This window comes from Rattus norvegicus, chromosome 1 (assembly GCF_036323735.1).
Source record: "Rattus norvegicus strain BN/NHsdMcwi chromosome 1, GRCr8, whole genome shotgun sequence".
Classification (NCBI taxonomy): Eukaryota; Metazoa; Chordata; class Mammalia; order Rodentia; family Muridae; genus Rattus; species Rattus norvegicus.
Genome location: NC_086019.1, coordinates 195,072,880 through 195,089,998, shown reverse-complemented (window position 1 = coordinate 195,089,998; position 17,119 = coordinate 195,072,880). Strand labels below are relative to the sequence as shown.

General features: G+C 44.6%; 1 protein-coding gene across 1 annotated transcript in view; it reads right to left on the bottom strand.

Moving 5' to 3' along the window:
* Positions 1 to 17,119, bottom strand: part of Dmbt1 (deleted in malignant brain tumors 1) — a gene marked incomplete in the record, with an annotated part of 79,003 nt that overhangs the window by 36,706 nt on the left and 25,178 nt on the right. Inside the window, 3 exon segments of the mRNA NM_022849.3 lie at positions 2,023 to 2,049; positions 13,125 to 13,448; positions 16,375 to 16,407. Coding sequence (NP_074040.2) covers positions 2,023 to 2,049; positions 13,125 to 13,448; positions 16,375 to 16,407 — 384 coding nt within the window.

Genomic DNA, 17,119 nt, shown 5'->3' with positions numbered 1-17,119 from the left:
AGGACACAGCAGGGTGTCTGTGGGTCACACACTGGTTGATAAAAGACCTGATTGCCAGAGGCTTTGGGTCGAAGCAAAGAAGTTCTTGGAACCAATTTTCTTTGGAGACTGAGATAAAACTACTCAGGAATGACGAGGATGTGTTTAATGTTGTCGATGGTTTGTCATGTGTGTTTGCATATGAGTTTATGTATATCCATGAATTATGGAATCAGCAGGGCTGCTCAGGTCTCTCAGGAGTCATGAGTGTGGACTGCTCACAGTCCCTTCCTCTGTCCTGTGAGATGCAATACATTCCTCTGAGTCAGGCAACCTGTTAGGCTCTTGGCACAGGTACAAAGCTGGGAACTAAGTGAGTAGTGTGTACTCTCTGTCCCAGCTTTGTACATGTGTACAGAGGACCCAGTATATTTAGGTCCTGAAGCCATCACAGACAGTTTATGCCAGGGACAAGTGCTAATGGAGATGTGATGGGAGATTATGTGTGGACACACAATGACATAGAGTGTATGTGTGTGCCTGTGTGTCAGTGTCTCCATCTGTCTCTGTGTGCTCTTCTGAGATTGTGTGTGCCTCTGTGTCTATGTGGGTGTGGATGTTTTGTGCATAACAATGTGTGTTTATGTTGTTTCTCTCTTTAACCTGAATATTTGCATGTGACAATATATGTGTGTTTCTGTGTCCATGTAAGTATCTCTATATGTGTTTGTGTCTCTGTCCATGCAAGTAACTATGTATGTGTGTGGTTTATCTGTGTTTATGTCTGAGGGTCTGTGTATCTGTGTGTGTTTGTGTGTGTGTGTGTGTGTGTGTGTGTGTGTGTGTGTGTGCACGTGCGATGCGTGTGGATGTATGCCTTAACAAGTGTAAGTTAGGGAGGGATTTCTACAGGGGACAGTGTCCCTGATATGTAAGAAGAGAATTTAGAACAAACAATGTGGAGGCAGGTGAAGGACAGGACAAAGAAAACCTGCTCCAGGAGACCAGGGTAAGTGCAGGGACAAGACTGTAGCTAGAGGGGGCGCTGTTGGAATGTGGAATGTAGCAAGTACATTATGATAGACTGAGTGAACTGCAGTCCCCTGTATAATAAGGAGAAAAAAAGAAACTGGGATGTATGCTGGGCACCAGGGCACAGTGGTAGTCTCAGCATTGGGAAATGAGTCTGAAGAATTAGTAGGACAAGGTGTGTGTGTGTGTGTGTGTGTGTGTGTGTGTGTGTGTGTGTGTTTCTGTGTGTATGTATGTGTGTGTCCTTATATGTATGTGTATGTGTATGCACATATATCAGTAAGAATCAGTAAGATAAGCAATGTAGAAAACAGGAAACTACGTTAGAAAGTGAAAGATTCAGCTGTTCTGGTGTGGGAGAAGATACACAAAGGTTACCACCATGAAACAATATGGTACTCTAAGGTGACAGTCACTTGACTTGGGGTCAATACAATAGCAAAGCCTCACACCCTCCATATTCAGTAGCATTCAGCAGGGTTCTATCATGCCCAGTGGTGTGTTCCTTCAACAACTACTAGACATGTCCTATCAGCCTATGCAAAGAGCAAACCTAAGAACACAGGTAACAAAATGGGTGAAAACTCAGAGGTGATGAATAGTGTGTGTCTTCTCATGGTGCCGTAGTGCCAGAGAAAAACCATGACCCTGCAATAAAGAGAACAGGGGGACTCCAAGCTTCTGACAAGGATGAGGTGAGAATTGGATCCACTGTGAAAAAAATAGTCTCATAGAGGGGAATAATTAACTTCAACTGCACTGTACAGTCATTCCTCCAGGGAACTTGTGGGTGGGATCGGGGTTTTACTTTTGGCCATGTGCACTGCCCAAGGTCTTTATTAAAATGATATTTTTCTGTAAGGAGAGGTACAAGTATCTGGACTTGGGGTGCAGTACACGTCATGTAAGATATTTCAGCTAGTGCCATTCATTAGCATGTGGTGTGTCTGTGTCAATCATGACATAGGGGAAATTACACCCAGATACTGCCTCTGTTTTCAAAGTACTTACCGGGTGTGGGACTGCTTGTTTGAGAATCTGTGAAAGGAATGAAAGCAAATCAGACTGTGTTTCACCCACAAGAAACCTGGCAGAAATCCTTACTGTGGTGATAGCTTTTACTCCTCTGCTATGTGGTCCCCACAAAGACAAAACTCAAATACCTAGGTTTCTTTTCCTCTGGTCAAAAAAAGAAGACAGTCTTAGATATTCCCGTCAGCCCTCTGTACCCGTGGGCTACTTCACAAACTACACAGGGCACGGTTGGATGTGGAATGTAGCAAGTACATTATGGTAGACTGAGTGAACTACAGTCCCCTGTGTAATAAGGAGAAGAAATGAAACCACAATGTATGCAAGGCAACAGGGCACAGTGGTAGTCCCAGCATTGGGAAATGAGGGTGAAGAACTAGCAGGAGAAGGTCAGCAGCATAAACTATATGTGAGTGTGTATATTGGGGTGTGTGTGTGTATGTGTGTGTGTATGTGTGTGTGTTTGTATGTGTATGTGTATGCATATATCAATCAGAATCAGTAAGATAAGCAATGTAGAAATCAGCAAAGAACATTATGAACTGAAATATTCAGCTGTTCTGGTGTGGGGGATGATACAAAACGGGTACCATGAGACAATATGGGACTGTGAGGGGACAGCCACCTGACTTAGGCTAAATGCCAAAGAGAAGCCTTAGGCCCTCCATCTTCAGTAGCATTCAACACGGTTTCTATAATGCCCAGTGGTATCTTCCTTCAACAACGTCTAGACATGTACTATCAGCCTTGTACATGCAAAGAGCAAACTCAGAGGGGTTGAATAGTGTGTGTCTTTTCATGGTGCCCTAGTACCAGAGAAAAATCATGACCCTGCAATAAAGAGAACAGGGGGACTCCAAACATCTGACAGTGACCTTAGCTTGCTGTGGCATAGACATCTGTGAGAAATAGGAGGACAGTTAGAAAGCACCGAGTTCACATGGACTGTCAGGAAAGACAGACTCAGCATTTGTAGAAGTGGAGCTGAGGCTGATGCTCAGAGTGGTCTTGCCAAGGCAGACCATGAATAGTACAGGTATTCATGACCTTCTGCTGTGTACCGAATGCCCAGGGTGGGGCCCGGTTTCCTGCAGCTCACTAATCACTGTACATTCATAACCAACTGTGGACATGCCAGGAAACCAGGGTTCCTCACTACTGTGTGGAGAGTCAGCCAAAAGCCCACTCAGTCTTGAGCTGTTGAAGAGTCAAAGAGCCACCCTCATGGTTAAAGGATTCTGTAGGACTCTAGCAAGCCTCCCTGCTATATCCACAGTCAAGTGTTTCTTCTACATTTATCTCATGAACATACCACAAATGGCCTCTCTGCCATGTTCACATCCCAGCATCCATGAGTAACATTCAGAGTATGTTATCACCATTGAGCTATTGAACAAGAATCTGTGAGACCCAGAAATCAGTAGAGCCTGAGGGAGTGAAGGAGTTACTGAAGCCTCCCCAGAAGACACTTTCTGAGAGGATTATGGGGAAAGTGGGGTAAAGGAAAAGTTAATTTTCTCGGCCCGTAGGCTTTACTGCTCTGCCCTCTGCATATTCAAATTCAACATAGAAACAGGATTCCAATTCTCCAAACCAAGGCTGGGGTACTCCTGACAAGAGCACTTGTCTGCTCACCCTGTACTTTCTCACATCTGGGACTTGACATTGCATTTCCTTGGGTTGCCTGACTCACATAAACTCTAGCATCACTAGATAACTAAGAGCATTCTGCAGGACCCTGACAAGAAGGGCATTGTCCTTGATATTCATCAACCCTTACAAGGACAAAATGAATAGAGCCAGAATGAAGTTCTGATAGCATTCATAGTGACTCCACTACTTTGCTGTGAGGCAGATTTAATGATCACGGGGTCTTACATGAACAGATGACTCCAGCATCCTCCTGATGTCCACAGTTATGAGAGAGCCAGCCTCGGTGGGAGCAGCTCCACAGATAGGCCTCATGTCCTGTACAGGCCACGTCATCCAGAACAATGGACCCAGAGCCCTGTCCAAACTGGGCACTTCCTGGGGCAGACAAGGCCCAGCCACAGCCCAGCTGCCTGCACACCACGTTGGCGTCATTGATGTCCCAGCTGTCGTCACACACAGTGCCCCAGGAACCCTGGTAAAGGATCTCCACACGACCCTGACACCTGTCTCCTCCATTCACCAGCCTCACAGCCAAACCAGAATCTGTTGCTGGAAAGACAAGGTGGTTAATCATGAGTGTGTCCTATGTGGATGGTGGAGCTTGTGTACTGTGTGGGCAGCTCACTCCTGAACCTTAAAGTATATGGGATGTGAGCTCCTGCTGCTGCACCTTGGACATACTGTCCTCTAAAGACCTTTACCCTCTCACTTGGCCTGTGGACCCTCACTCCAATGTCCACTATTTTGTTCTAGACATGATGATCCAGTTTGTCACCAGGATGTCTAGGTTTCTGAAAGCTGTGTTAGCATGAATTGAATCTGCACTGGACCGTGACAAGATACCTCCTCCATCTTGTGCCTAAGGCCTTGGAGTTCCATGCACTGAAGAGAGCCAGGCCTTTCAGTGAGAGAGAAGATGCAGAGCCATCCTGACTCCTCCCATGCACACTGTACATGCACACACTCATCTCCACGCTGACCCATATCTGCCAGCAGTAAAGGAGAAGGTAGAGCAGGCTGTCTCTCTGACAGACCAGAGGGGCAGAATGATGAGCTTCCTGCCTCAAGACAACTTCATGGATCCCTGGCAAAGGCTCTCAACAGCTGCTCACACACAAGATTCAGAGTTTATATTAGAATCGTTTCAGGTCCAATATAAAGCTATAAACCTGCAGAATCTACTGTTCCACAGAGAACTGGGTCAGGGGACAGCTTCTATAAACTACTCTCTGTCTGCAATGGTACCACACTGAATGTCACCAAACTTTGTCACTGCTGGTCTCTAAGGCTGTTGATGTAAACTTGTCACTGAAGTCCAGGCTCAAGAACCCAACATGATTAAACAAGGCAAAGGTCTGCACGGGATTGGCACTAGGACTAAGCTTTCTGAAAGGACACCCATTTGACGTGAACCAGAATGGCGTCTCATAAGACGTCATCAGTCCCATTGTGTCACACAACCTCTCTGATCCCCAACTTCTCTAAGTCTTCACAACAGACACTGAACACCCTATCCCCTTAACTGTTTCAAGGAACTCAATGCCATGCACACACCTGACAGTATGACCTACAGACAGAGCTTTATACAAGGTTTTGTTAACTAATGGTGTGGAATCAGGAACTCTAGAGGTCACATCTGCATGTCCATATACACATGAAGGAGAAAATGGGGAATTAAACTTAAGTCTTCCTTAAGAAAAGCCAAGACATGCAAGTACAGTCAATCTGATGATAGGATGTTATTCAGGGTCTGTTTTGGGTAATGCTATATGAATGAATTCTGTAAGAAAACTATGTAGTCTTTGGTTTGCCAAATTTAAAAGGCTATTTTTTTGATAATGTGCAGAGCTCTAGGGAACTAATTTAAAAATGAGGTTTCTCATGCTTAAATATGTCATTAGTTGTTCTTATCTAATTTCATGTCTGATAATATAATATTCAGTAGCACAGGTCAGGAATACCAATTTACTTTGGTTTTCTATGAGAATGTTTTTAATTCAATATCTCTTTGTATATACCCTAGTCTAAACTGAAACTCAGCATCCTCCTATCTCAGGCTCCTGCGTACTAGAATACTCCGTGTGTGTGTGTGTGTGTGTGTGTGTGTGTGTGTGTGTCTGTGTGTGTATGTGTGTGTATGTATGTGTATGTTTGTGTGTCTGTGTGTGTATGTGTGGGTGTACGTGTGTGTTTGTGTGTTTATGTGTGTGTGTTTGTGTGTGTGTCTGTATGTGTGTTTGTGTGATTATGTGTGTGTGTGTGTGTGTGTCTGTGTTTGCAAGAGAGATAGACAGGAAGAGACAGAGACAGACAGAGAAAATACCTGGTTCATTGTTTTTTACCATATTGGAAATTATTCTAATCTGTCCCCTTTGAAAAAGACACAAATTTCAACATATATGTTAATAGTACTTATAAGAACCCAGGATCTTGGAGAAAACTTGGCCTGGAGTGGAGATTTCTGGAGATACCACTAGTGCCATGTGACCAGCTTCTATCTGAGAAACCTTCACAAGGACTCTGGATATGGAAGGAGTTGAGTTCTCCCCACATAGTGGGTCCTGACGCTAACAGCTCTACAAAAGTCTCTCACAGGTCTGTGTCAAAGGCTTGTCCAGTCCTCTCTCCCCTGCAATCTGATCCTGCAGCTGCACCATAGTACCTACCAGACCTAACAAGAGTGTCTGCTACCAAAGAGTGTTCTGGAAGGTAATCAACACAGAGGAGAAAGTTGATTTGCCCTGTATAATTGTTACAAATAAAACAGGGTGGGATCTTGGGACAAAATATGGCTGAGTTACAATGAAGCCAACTTCATCCTTTGGATGCCCCACTTACTTCAGGAAGAGTAGTGCCTGATATGACTTACGGGCCAAGTCTATTCCCAAAAAACTCTGGGCTGGCCAGAGACAGTGATATGGAGTTTGATTTGCTCATATCCTGGGATCAAAAACTCCCATGTGCAAAAGAAGAAAGAGACTTTCCTCAAAAGCCCAGGCTGCCAGAGTCTAAACAATACTGATGTGCCACCAACACCTCTCACTGGAGGATCAGAGATGGAACAGGGTCTGAGTCTAGGTCTAGGATGGGGAGTACTGACATCCATAGCTCCTTTATTTGGCAACAAAGGGAAATGACAAGGGCATTGGCTAAGCTCCAGGCACTAAAGGCACAGACTCTGTGCTGGGCTGGCCAAGGTATTCTGTGAAACATGGGGACCTCAGGACGCTGAGAATGGTCAGTAGAAACACTAGAAACAAGACCTCCTTTGTGACTCTTGAAGATGCAGCTTCTGCCTGATCCTGCCCAACATCCACAACTCAAGGACATAACACATGGTGTATATTCCCATGTAGGCTTGAAGTATTATTAAGAAATTTCCCTGCGAGTTTAGGGCCCTATGGGCTCTGCCTTCTCTACATCTTCTGATCAGAAGTGAGCCTGTGGTTTTGGGGACAATAAAGCCACAGGACACAACATAACACAACTTACCGTCTGTGGGCAGTTCAGTTCTATAGGACACATCTGCAGAATGAGAAAGGAAGAATTCATTGTGTGTTGATCCACCCTTGAGGAATCCAGAGGCAGGGGCTGCAAACTCCCATGCTAAAGACCTTTTGTCACTAAAAATGCTGTGATTCTCCTGTGAGATCTGACACTGATCTTTCTTCAACTTGACACTAAAATGTCACCATGAGCATCCTCTGTCCTCACTCTCTGTCATCTCTGCCTCTATTCCATCCTTTAAAAAAACTATGCAGTTCACCAACAGCCCCAATGTATACAGAAGTCAGAAATACCCAGAGAATATTTGAATCCAAAAGTCATTTGGATATTTCTGTATTTCAAACACAACCTCTCATTATACACATTTGCAATCGCTAAAACAGTCATTAGAAAGTGGCTATGACTAAACAAAGAGGTGATTTCAAGAGATTATGCCAGAATTCAGACCAACTCATGCACAGTGTGGATGTTTGCAGGGCCATGTTACTTCTAAGTGTCATTCTCAGGTGGTGTTTGATTGTGACTCTCATACTACGTTTCCTGAGACTAGTGCACACGGCATGCTACAAAAATATTACCTCTCAATTGTTAAACTAGCAATCCAAATGGTAACACGCGTGCACAAATACAAAAAAAAAAGACATACATGCACTTAACACACACATAGACACACATTCACACATAAAAGGGGTGTTTCTGCATCCACTTCATCTTCATCAAGGTCAAGTGTGTAATGGAGTCCATCTAACAGAAGTCATCCCTCTAGGCCTCCAGCCTGCTCTCCCAATGTAAGAATACACATGACTGAGCAGTCACCAGGCACCATGCTTCTACATGGAGTGGTGTCCCTAAGTCTCATACCGAAATCTGTGCTGGTTGTGAGAGGAAACAGACAGCAGCTGTGTGATACCAGGAAGGAACAGGTTTAGCATCCTGACAGTAGGAGCTGGATCCTGGCTGTACCTTTCTGGGGCCCCTTTGAGAACTCTGAGTTCTCAGAGTGACAGGCTGAAGTGGATGTAAAGTGAGGGACTCCGACAATTGCTGTTCTTGGAGATGTTATATAGACGCTATGGGGATTGGGAAAGGGCAACTGAGACTTCCAAGGCCTTCCCAAAGAAGGTTCTGTGTCTAAAGGAGCCCATCTTGCTGCCCTGGCTGGTCATGTTCTGAATGTTCCCCCTAGACAATTGCCAGCCTTAGTTTGGCCCTTTCTGGAAGTCGGTCAAAAATCTTCCTCTGGATTCTCAGTCAGGAACATATCCTGATGATAGCATATGTTACATGTAATAGCTGAGCATTGATTATGTGCAATATTTTAATTTTGGAAGGAAGAAACAGTAACTACTTTCCACTGCCCTTCTGACAGAGTCTAAAGCGAAGTTCATTCATCACATGACTGAAGGGTAGAGAGAAGAATGAAGAAGAGGGGTGGAGAATGGTAGGGTCCACCCAGCAGTTGGATACCCACATCTTTCATCTCGACTCCCTCCCTGATTTAATGCCCAGCAATTCTATTGGATACATCCAGACAGCAGGAGAAGCAGGAGCAATGCTGGCCATCTGTCTTTATTATCTCCCCTGTCAACAGGTCTCCAGCTATGTGATGTAAAGGGCTGTCAGTATAGGACTTGCCCAGGTCACAATTGCCTGTAGACCTGGCTGTGTGGATTGCTTTGATCAATAATGGTCAGGGCAAGGCCAGCCCACTGTCCTTGGGCAGGTGAGTCTGAGCTGTTGAAGAACACTAGCTAAGCATGAACCAGAAAGCCAGGAAGCAGGGCTCCTCTGTGATCTCTGCTTCAGTTCCTGCCTCCACGTGCCTGTCTCCAGCTCCTGCCCTGGCTTCATTCAATAATGCAAGCAAATCAACCTTTCTTTCTCCAAGGAGCTTAGAGTCAGTGTGTGATCACAGCCACAGGAAGCAGATTCAGCTGCAAATCCATCAATAACCCAAAGGCAAGAGACAAGGGCAAAGGAAAGGGCCTTACCACTATTTGTGAACCCGGGGTTCCACCAACCTTAAAAAGACAAAGCTCAGTTTAGAATTGGATCCACTGCGTAAAAAATAGTCCCATACAGGAGACAAAATTAGCCTCTCCTCCTGGGAAGTTTGGGTGGAATCTGTGTTTCAGTTTTGGCTTTGTACACTGCCCAAGGTCTTTATTAAAATAATTTTCTCTTTTTGGTAAGAAGGGATACAAGGATCTGGACTGTGGGTATAGTACACATCATGCCTGTGTGAGAAACAAGAGCAGGACATGGTGGCAAAATCTTGGAATCCTAGACCCAGAAACTACAGGCAACTTCTTGAGCTTCAGGAGCTTAGGGGTAGCCTTGCCTACACAGCAAGTTCAAGGTCATTATGGCCTACACTGAGTGTCAAAAAAAGGTAAATAAACAAGGCAATAGCAAATAAATGGTCCTATAACCTTGTGAGGTTAAATTCTGATTAGTCTTGGGACAAGCTGAGGTTGGTCCAAGTGTGAAGAGGGCAGGTTATCCTTACATATCTTCTGCCAACCACCGATCCCTGAGCCCAATTCATGTCTCCTAGTCAGAACTTCCGGCAGCAGGACTGATTCCTAGATTTCGGAAATTCTTTTTGATTCTAACATGAACTGAAATTTGAGGCAGGAGCAACACAAAAGGGAAGGCTGTGCTTGTCTTACCACAGGGCCCTTTATGTTACAGATGGCAGGAGTTTCTATTGTCATCACAGTCTAGAGGGGACACTATATTTCAGCCTAGTGCCATTCATTAGCATGTGGTGTGTCTGTGTCAATCATGACATAGGGGAAATTACACCCAGATACTGTCCCTATTTTCAAAGTACTTACCGGGTGTGGGACTGCTTGTTGGAGAATCTGTGAAAGGAATAAAAGCAAATCAGACTGTGTTTCACCCACAAGAAACCTGGCAGAAATCCTTTCAGTGGTGATAGCTTTTACTCCTCTGCTATGTGGGCCTCCCAAAGACAAAACTCAAATACCTAGGTTTATTTTTCATTGGTCAAAACAGATCTTCCTTAGATATTCCAATCAACTGTTTGTACCCATGGGCTACTTAACAAATTCCACAGGCAGTGAATCAAATATGTATACTTATATATGGCTGCTTCTGTATTATAGAGCATGAAAAGCTTTTCCTGTTGCCATTCTCACATGAGCAATGTGGTAAAGCACTGAGTCACACAACATTGATATTATGTGAGGGACTCTATCTGGGATGACTGGAAGGACACAGGAAGGTGTCTGTGGGTCACACACCAGTTGTTACAAGACTTGAGTGGCAGAGGTTTTGGGTAGAAGCAAGGAAGTTCTTGGAACACATTTCCTCTGGAAAACGAGAGAAAATTACTCAGGAATAGTGAGGATACTGATAATGTTGTCACTTGTTTGTCATGTATGTTTATATATGAGTTTATGTATATGGCATGAATTATAGAATCAGCAAGGCTGCTCAGGTCTCTCAGGAGTCATGAGCATGGACTGCTCACAGTCCCTTCCTCTGTCCTGTGAGATGCAATACAATCCTCTGAATCAGGCAACATGTTAGGCTCTTGGCACATGTACAAAGCTGGGAACTAAGTGAGTAGTGTGTGCTTCCGGTCCCAGCTTTGTACATGTGTACAGAGGACCCAGCATATTTAGGCTCTGAAGCCATCACAGACAGTTTTGTACCAGGGACAAGTACTTATGGAGATGTGATGGGAGATTATGTGTGGACCTAGAATCTATGTGAGTACCTGTGTGTCAGTGTCCACACTGTCTCTGTGTGCCCTTCTGGGATTGTGTGTGTCTCTGTGTCTATGTGGTTGTGGGTGTTTCGTGTCTAAGTATGTGTGTTTATGTTGTATCTCTCTTTAACCTGAATATTTGCATGTGACAATATGTGTGTTTTTTCTGTGTCAATGTATGTATCTCTATTTGTGTTTGTGCCTCTGTCCATGCAAGTATCTATGTATGTGTGTATGGTTTATCTGTGTTTATGTCTGAGTGTCTGTGTGTTTGTGTGTGTCTGTGTGTGTGTGTGTATGTATGTGTGTGTGTTTGATGAGTGCAGATGTGTGTTTTAACAAGTGTAAGTTGGGGAGGGATTTCTACAGAGGACAGCGTCCCTGATATGTAAAAAGAGAATTTACAACAAACAAGGTGGAGGCAATTGAAGGACAGGACAAAGAAGACCTGATGCAGGAGACCAGAGCAACTGCAGGGACCAGACTGTAACTGCAGGGGGCGCGGTTGGATGTGGAATGTAGCAAGTACATTATGATTGACTGAGTGAACTGCAGTCCCCTGTATAATGAGAAGAAATGAAACCACAAAGTATGCTAGGCAACAGGGAACAGTGGTAGTCCCAGCATTGGGAAATGAGGCTGAAGTATTAGTAGGACAAGGTCAGCAGCCTAAGCTATAAGTGAGTATGTATATTGGTATGTGTGTGTATGTATGTCTGTGTAAGAATGTGTATGTGCATGCATGTATATCAATCAGAATCAGTAAGATAAATTATGTAGAAAACAGCAAAGAACATTAGGAACTGAAATATTCAGCTGTTCTAGTGTGGGGGAAGATACACAAAGGGTACCATGAGACAATATGGGACTGTGAGGGGACAGCCACCTAACTTGGGGTAAACACAAAAGAGAAGCGTCAGGCCCACCATTTTCAGTAGCATTCAGCAGGGGGTCTATAATGCCCAGTGGTGTGTTCCTTCAACAACTCCTAGACATGTCCTATCAATCTTGAATATGCAAAGAGCAAACCTAAGAACGAAGGTAACACAATTGGTGAAAACTCAGAGGTGATGAATAGTGTGTGTCTTCTCATGGTGCCCTAGTGCCAGAGAAATATCATGACCCTGCAATAAAGAGAACAGGGGGACTCCAAGCTTCTGACAGTGACCTTAGCTTGGTGTGGTATAGACATCTGTGAGAAATAGAAAGACAGTTAAAAAGCACCAAGAAGTTCATGTGAAATTTCAGGAAACACAGACTCATCCTTTGTAGAGAAGGAGCTGAGGCTAATGTTCAGAGTGGTCCTGCCAAGGCAGACCATGAATAGTACAGGTATGCATGAACTTCTGCTGTGTACTGAATGCCCAGGGTGGGTTCCAGTTTCCTCCACCTCACACAGTACATTCATGACCAACTGTGGACATGCCAGGAAACCAGGGTTCCTCACTACTGTGTGGAGAGTCAGCCAAAAGCCCACTCAGTCTTGAGCTGTTGAAGGTTCAAAGATCCACCCTCATGGTTACAGAATTCTGTAGGACTCTAGCAAGCCTCCCTGCTATATCCATAGTCGAATGTTTCCTGTGAATTTACCTCATGAACATACCACAAATGGCCTCCCTGCCATGTTCACATCCCAGCATCCTTGAATAACAATCCGAGTAAGTTATCATCATTGAGCTATTGAACAAGAATCTATAAGACCCAGAAATCAGTAGAGACTGAGAGAGTGAAGGAGTTACTGAAGCCTCCCCCAGAAGATTCCTTGTGCATCACTTTCTGAGAGGATTATGGAAAACAGAGGAATAGGAAAAGTGAATTTGCTCTGCCCCCTAGGCTTTACTGCACTGCCCTCTGCATATTCAAATTCAACATAGAAACAGGATTCCAATTCTCCAAACCAAGGCTGGGGTACTCCTGACAAGAGCACTTGTCTGCTCACCCTGTACTTTCTCACATCTGGGACTTGACATTGCATTTCCTTGGGTTGCCTGACTCACATAAACTCTAGCATCACTAGATAACTAAGAGCATTCTGCAGGACCCTGACAAGAAGGGCATTGTCCTTGATATTTATCAATCATTACAAGGACAAAATGAATAGAGCCAGAATGAAGTTCTCATAGCATTCATAGTGACTCCACTACTTCGCTGTGAGGCAGATTTAATGATCACGGGGTCTTACATGAACAGATGACTCCAGCATCCTCCTGATGTCCACAGTTATGAGAGAGCCAGCCTCGGTGGGAGCAGCTCCACAGATAGGCCTCATGTCCTGTACAGGCCACGTCATCCAGAACAATGGACCCAGAGCCCTGTCCAAACTGGGCACTTCCTGGGGCAGACAAGGCCCAGCCACAGCCCAGCTGCCTGCACACCACGTTGGCATCATTGATGTCCCAGCTGTCGTCACACACGGTGCCCCAGGAACCCTGGTAAAGGATCTCCACGCGACCCCGACACCTGTCTCCTCCATTCACCAGCCTCACAGCCAAACCAGAATCTGTTCCTGGAAAGACAAGGTGGTTTCTCATGAGTTGGTCCTGTGTGGATGGTGGAGCTTGTGCACTGTGTGGGCAGCTCACTCATGGACTTTAAGCAATAGGGGACTTGAGCTCCTCCTCCTCTGACTGCATCTTGGACACACTGTCCTGAAAAGACCTTTACCCTCTCACTTTGTGTGCTGACCCTCACTCCAGTGCTCTCTAATTCTCTTCTAGACATTAAGGACATGCTGGTCACCAGAATGTCCAGGTTTCTGCAAACTGTTTGGCATGTGTTGAATCGGCTCTAGATAGTGACAAGATACATACTGCACCTTGTGCCTAAGGCCTTCGAGTGCCACACACTGTAAAATCAAGTGTGTTTCAAGGAGAGAGAGGATGCAGAGCCATCATAACTTCTCTCTCTCTCTCTCTCTCTCTCTCTCTCTCTCTCTCTCTCTCTCTCCCACCCTCCCTCTCTCTCTCTCTCTCTCTCTCTCCCTCCCTCCCCCCCTCTGGCACACACACACACACACACACACACACACACACACACTCACACACTGCACATGCGCACACTCATCTCCACGCTGACCCATATCTGCCAGCACTAGAGGAGAAGGTAGAGCAGGCTGTCTCTGTGACAGACCAGAGGGGCAGAATGATGAGCTTCCTGACTCAAGAGAACTTCATGGATCCCTGGCATAGGCGCTCAACAGCTGTTCACACACAAGATTCAGAGTTTATATTAGAATAGTTTGAGGTCCAATATGAAATTATACACCTGCAGAAGCTACTGTCCCCCACTGAACGCAGATGACAGGTTCCTTGACCTCAATTTCTGTCTGCAATGATACCACACTAGATGTCACCAAACTTTGTCACTGCTGGTCACCAAGACTGCTGGTGTAAACTTGTCATTGAAGTCCAGGCTCAAGAACCCAACATGGTTAAACAAGACAAAGGCCTGCACAGGATTGGCACTAGGACTAAACTTTCTGAAAGGACACCCATTTGACGTGAACCAGAATGGCATCTCATAAGACATCATCAGTCCCATTGTGTCACCTTGTCTTATCTTGGTCCTTCTAACCTCAGAGTCTCTTCTGACATAACACTAAATTTAGAGACCGTGGACTTTTTTAACCCACTCCCATGCTGACTGACTCCTACACAGACAGAAAGGGAAATGGCCAGCACCAGCATGCTGACCTTCTCTTCCACACAAAAAGAAACGGGTAGTAACAGGGCTCCCAGTAGAGAAAAGACTTCCTGTTCAGGAGTCACCCCCAACTTCCCTATGTCTTACAACATGCACCCACCACCATATCCCCTTAAGTGTCCCAAAGAGGTCAATGCTATGAAGAATATCAGCATTGTGATCTACAGAGAGAGATCTACACAATTTTTACTACGTATTGATGTGGGATAAGGAACTTGAGTAGTCGTCACTGCATGTCCATTAGAGATGAGGGAGAAAAAATGAGAAATATGATGTTAAGTCTCCATTGAGGAAAAACAAGGCATGCAAGTACAGTCAACCAGCTGATGGGATGTGATTCGGGATCTGTATTGGATAATGCTATGTGACTTGACACAGGTAAGATATCTTTGTAGTCTTGACTTCTCCAACTCTAAAAGGCTATCCTTATAGAAAATGTTATTAACTTACAGACCCTAATTCTAACTTTCCTACATATGACTTGCACAGAGCTATAGGAAACCAGAACAAAAAGGTACACATGTAATTAATTCTTCTTTTGTAATTACACTGACTGTTATTCCAATGTAATATTCACTAGCAGATATGTGGAATGCCTATTTGCCTCAATTTTGAACGGTAAGGTTTTTAATTCAGTATCTCTGGATGTACCCTAAGCTAGCCTGAAAATCAAGATCCTACTAACTCAGCATCCTAGGTTGTAGAATACTGTGTGTCTGTGTGCCTGTGTGTGCGTGTGTGTGTGTCTATGTGTGTGTGTGTGTGTGTCTTCAAACATATATTTAAATTATTTTAAAAGAGCCCTAGCTCTTGGACAAGGTGCCTTCAAGAGTTAACTTGGTGCTGAGGATTGGAGTGAAGGTCTCCAGATATTAACACACTGGCACCAGGAAACCAGCTTCTAAGTAACATTCATAAGGTCTGTGGATATGGAAAAAATTGACCTCTCCCCACACAGCAGGTCCTGACAAAAACAGGGCGGAATCATGGAAAGGAATATGACTAAGTGATAGTAAGCCAATCTCATCCTTGGGATATATCACATGCCTATGGAAAAGCAAGGCCTGACATATGAGCCAATTAGATTCTCAATAAACACTGGGCTGGCCAGAGGCATTGGTATGGAAACAGTTCTTGCTGATGTCCTAGGATCAAAAAATCTGAAGGAGAAAATAAAAGGAATTTCCCTTGCTAAAGCACAGGCCATGAAACCTACATTATACTGATATGCCACCAACACGTCGTACTGGAGGAACTCAGAGAGATGGAACAGAATCTGAGATGTTCTTAGATGTGGGTTCATGACATCCATAGTCGCTTTATATGGCCACAGACAAAGGAAAGCAACAAGGGCAGTGGCTAAGCAGAGTTTTGATTTCCTCTATAAGCCCTGAATTCTGCTCCCTGTCAGAAATTCTGCTGCCTGGGCTGGCCATCCTATGGGTGATACATGGGGACCTCAGGGCACTGAGAATGATCAATAGAAGCCCTAGAAGTAAGAATTTTTGGTGGCCCTTGAAGATACCTACTCTGACTGATCCTCCCCAACACCCACAACTCAAGGACATAATCCATGGGATATATGCTCATGTACGCTTGACTTTATTGAGAAATTTCCCTGGGAGCTTAGGACCCCACAGTCCCTGCCTCCTGCCCATCTTCTGATCAGAGGTAAACATTTGGGTTCTGGAGACAATGAGGACACAGAGATACAACATAGTACAACTCACCTTCTGTGGTTTCTTGAGTGTCGTAGATCACATCTGCAGAAGGAGAAAGGAAGAATTCATTGGGCATTGATCGAAACTTGAGGAACACATATTCAGGAGCTGTAGTCTCCCAAGCTAAAGGCCTTGCATCCCTAGAAAAGCTGTGATTCTCCTGTGGGATCTGACACTGATCTTTAACTTGTCACTGAGATGTCACCATGAGCATTTTTCCCCTCACTCTCCTTCATCTCTGCACCTATTCCATCCAAAACACTATGCAGTTCACCAGCAGCCCCACTGTAGGCACAAGATAGAAATAGCCAGAGGATATTTGAATTCAAAAGTCATTTGGGTATTTCTGTATTTCAGGCAGAACCACCTAATATAACCAAGAGCCATCAGACAACAGTCCTGAGAAAGTGACTCCGACTACCAGAAGAGTGATTTCCAGAGGTTATTCTGGAAGGGCAAACAAACCCACTCAGAGTGTGGCTACTTGCAGGACCATGGTTCTAAGTGCCATTCTAAGGTTGGGTGAGTTCACCACATTCACACTATGTTTCTTGTGACATGTGCACAGTCCATGATACAAAAAATTGACTAGCAATGGTCAAACTAGCACTCTTCTAGGGAGACAATGGACTGCAATCTTGGGTGGCTTCTCTGTATTAAAAGATGCCTTTGTATTTCGAATGCATAACAGCATCATATAGTCAATCAGCAGCTATTTCATGGGATTTGCTTGGTTGAATCATGGAGAACTTGC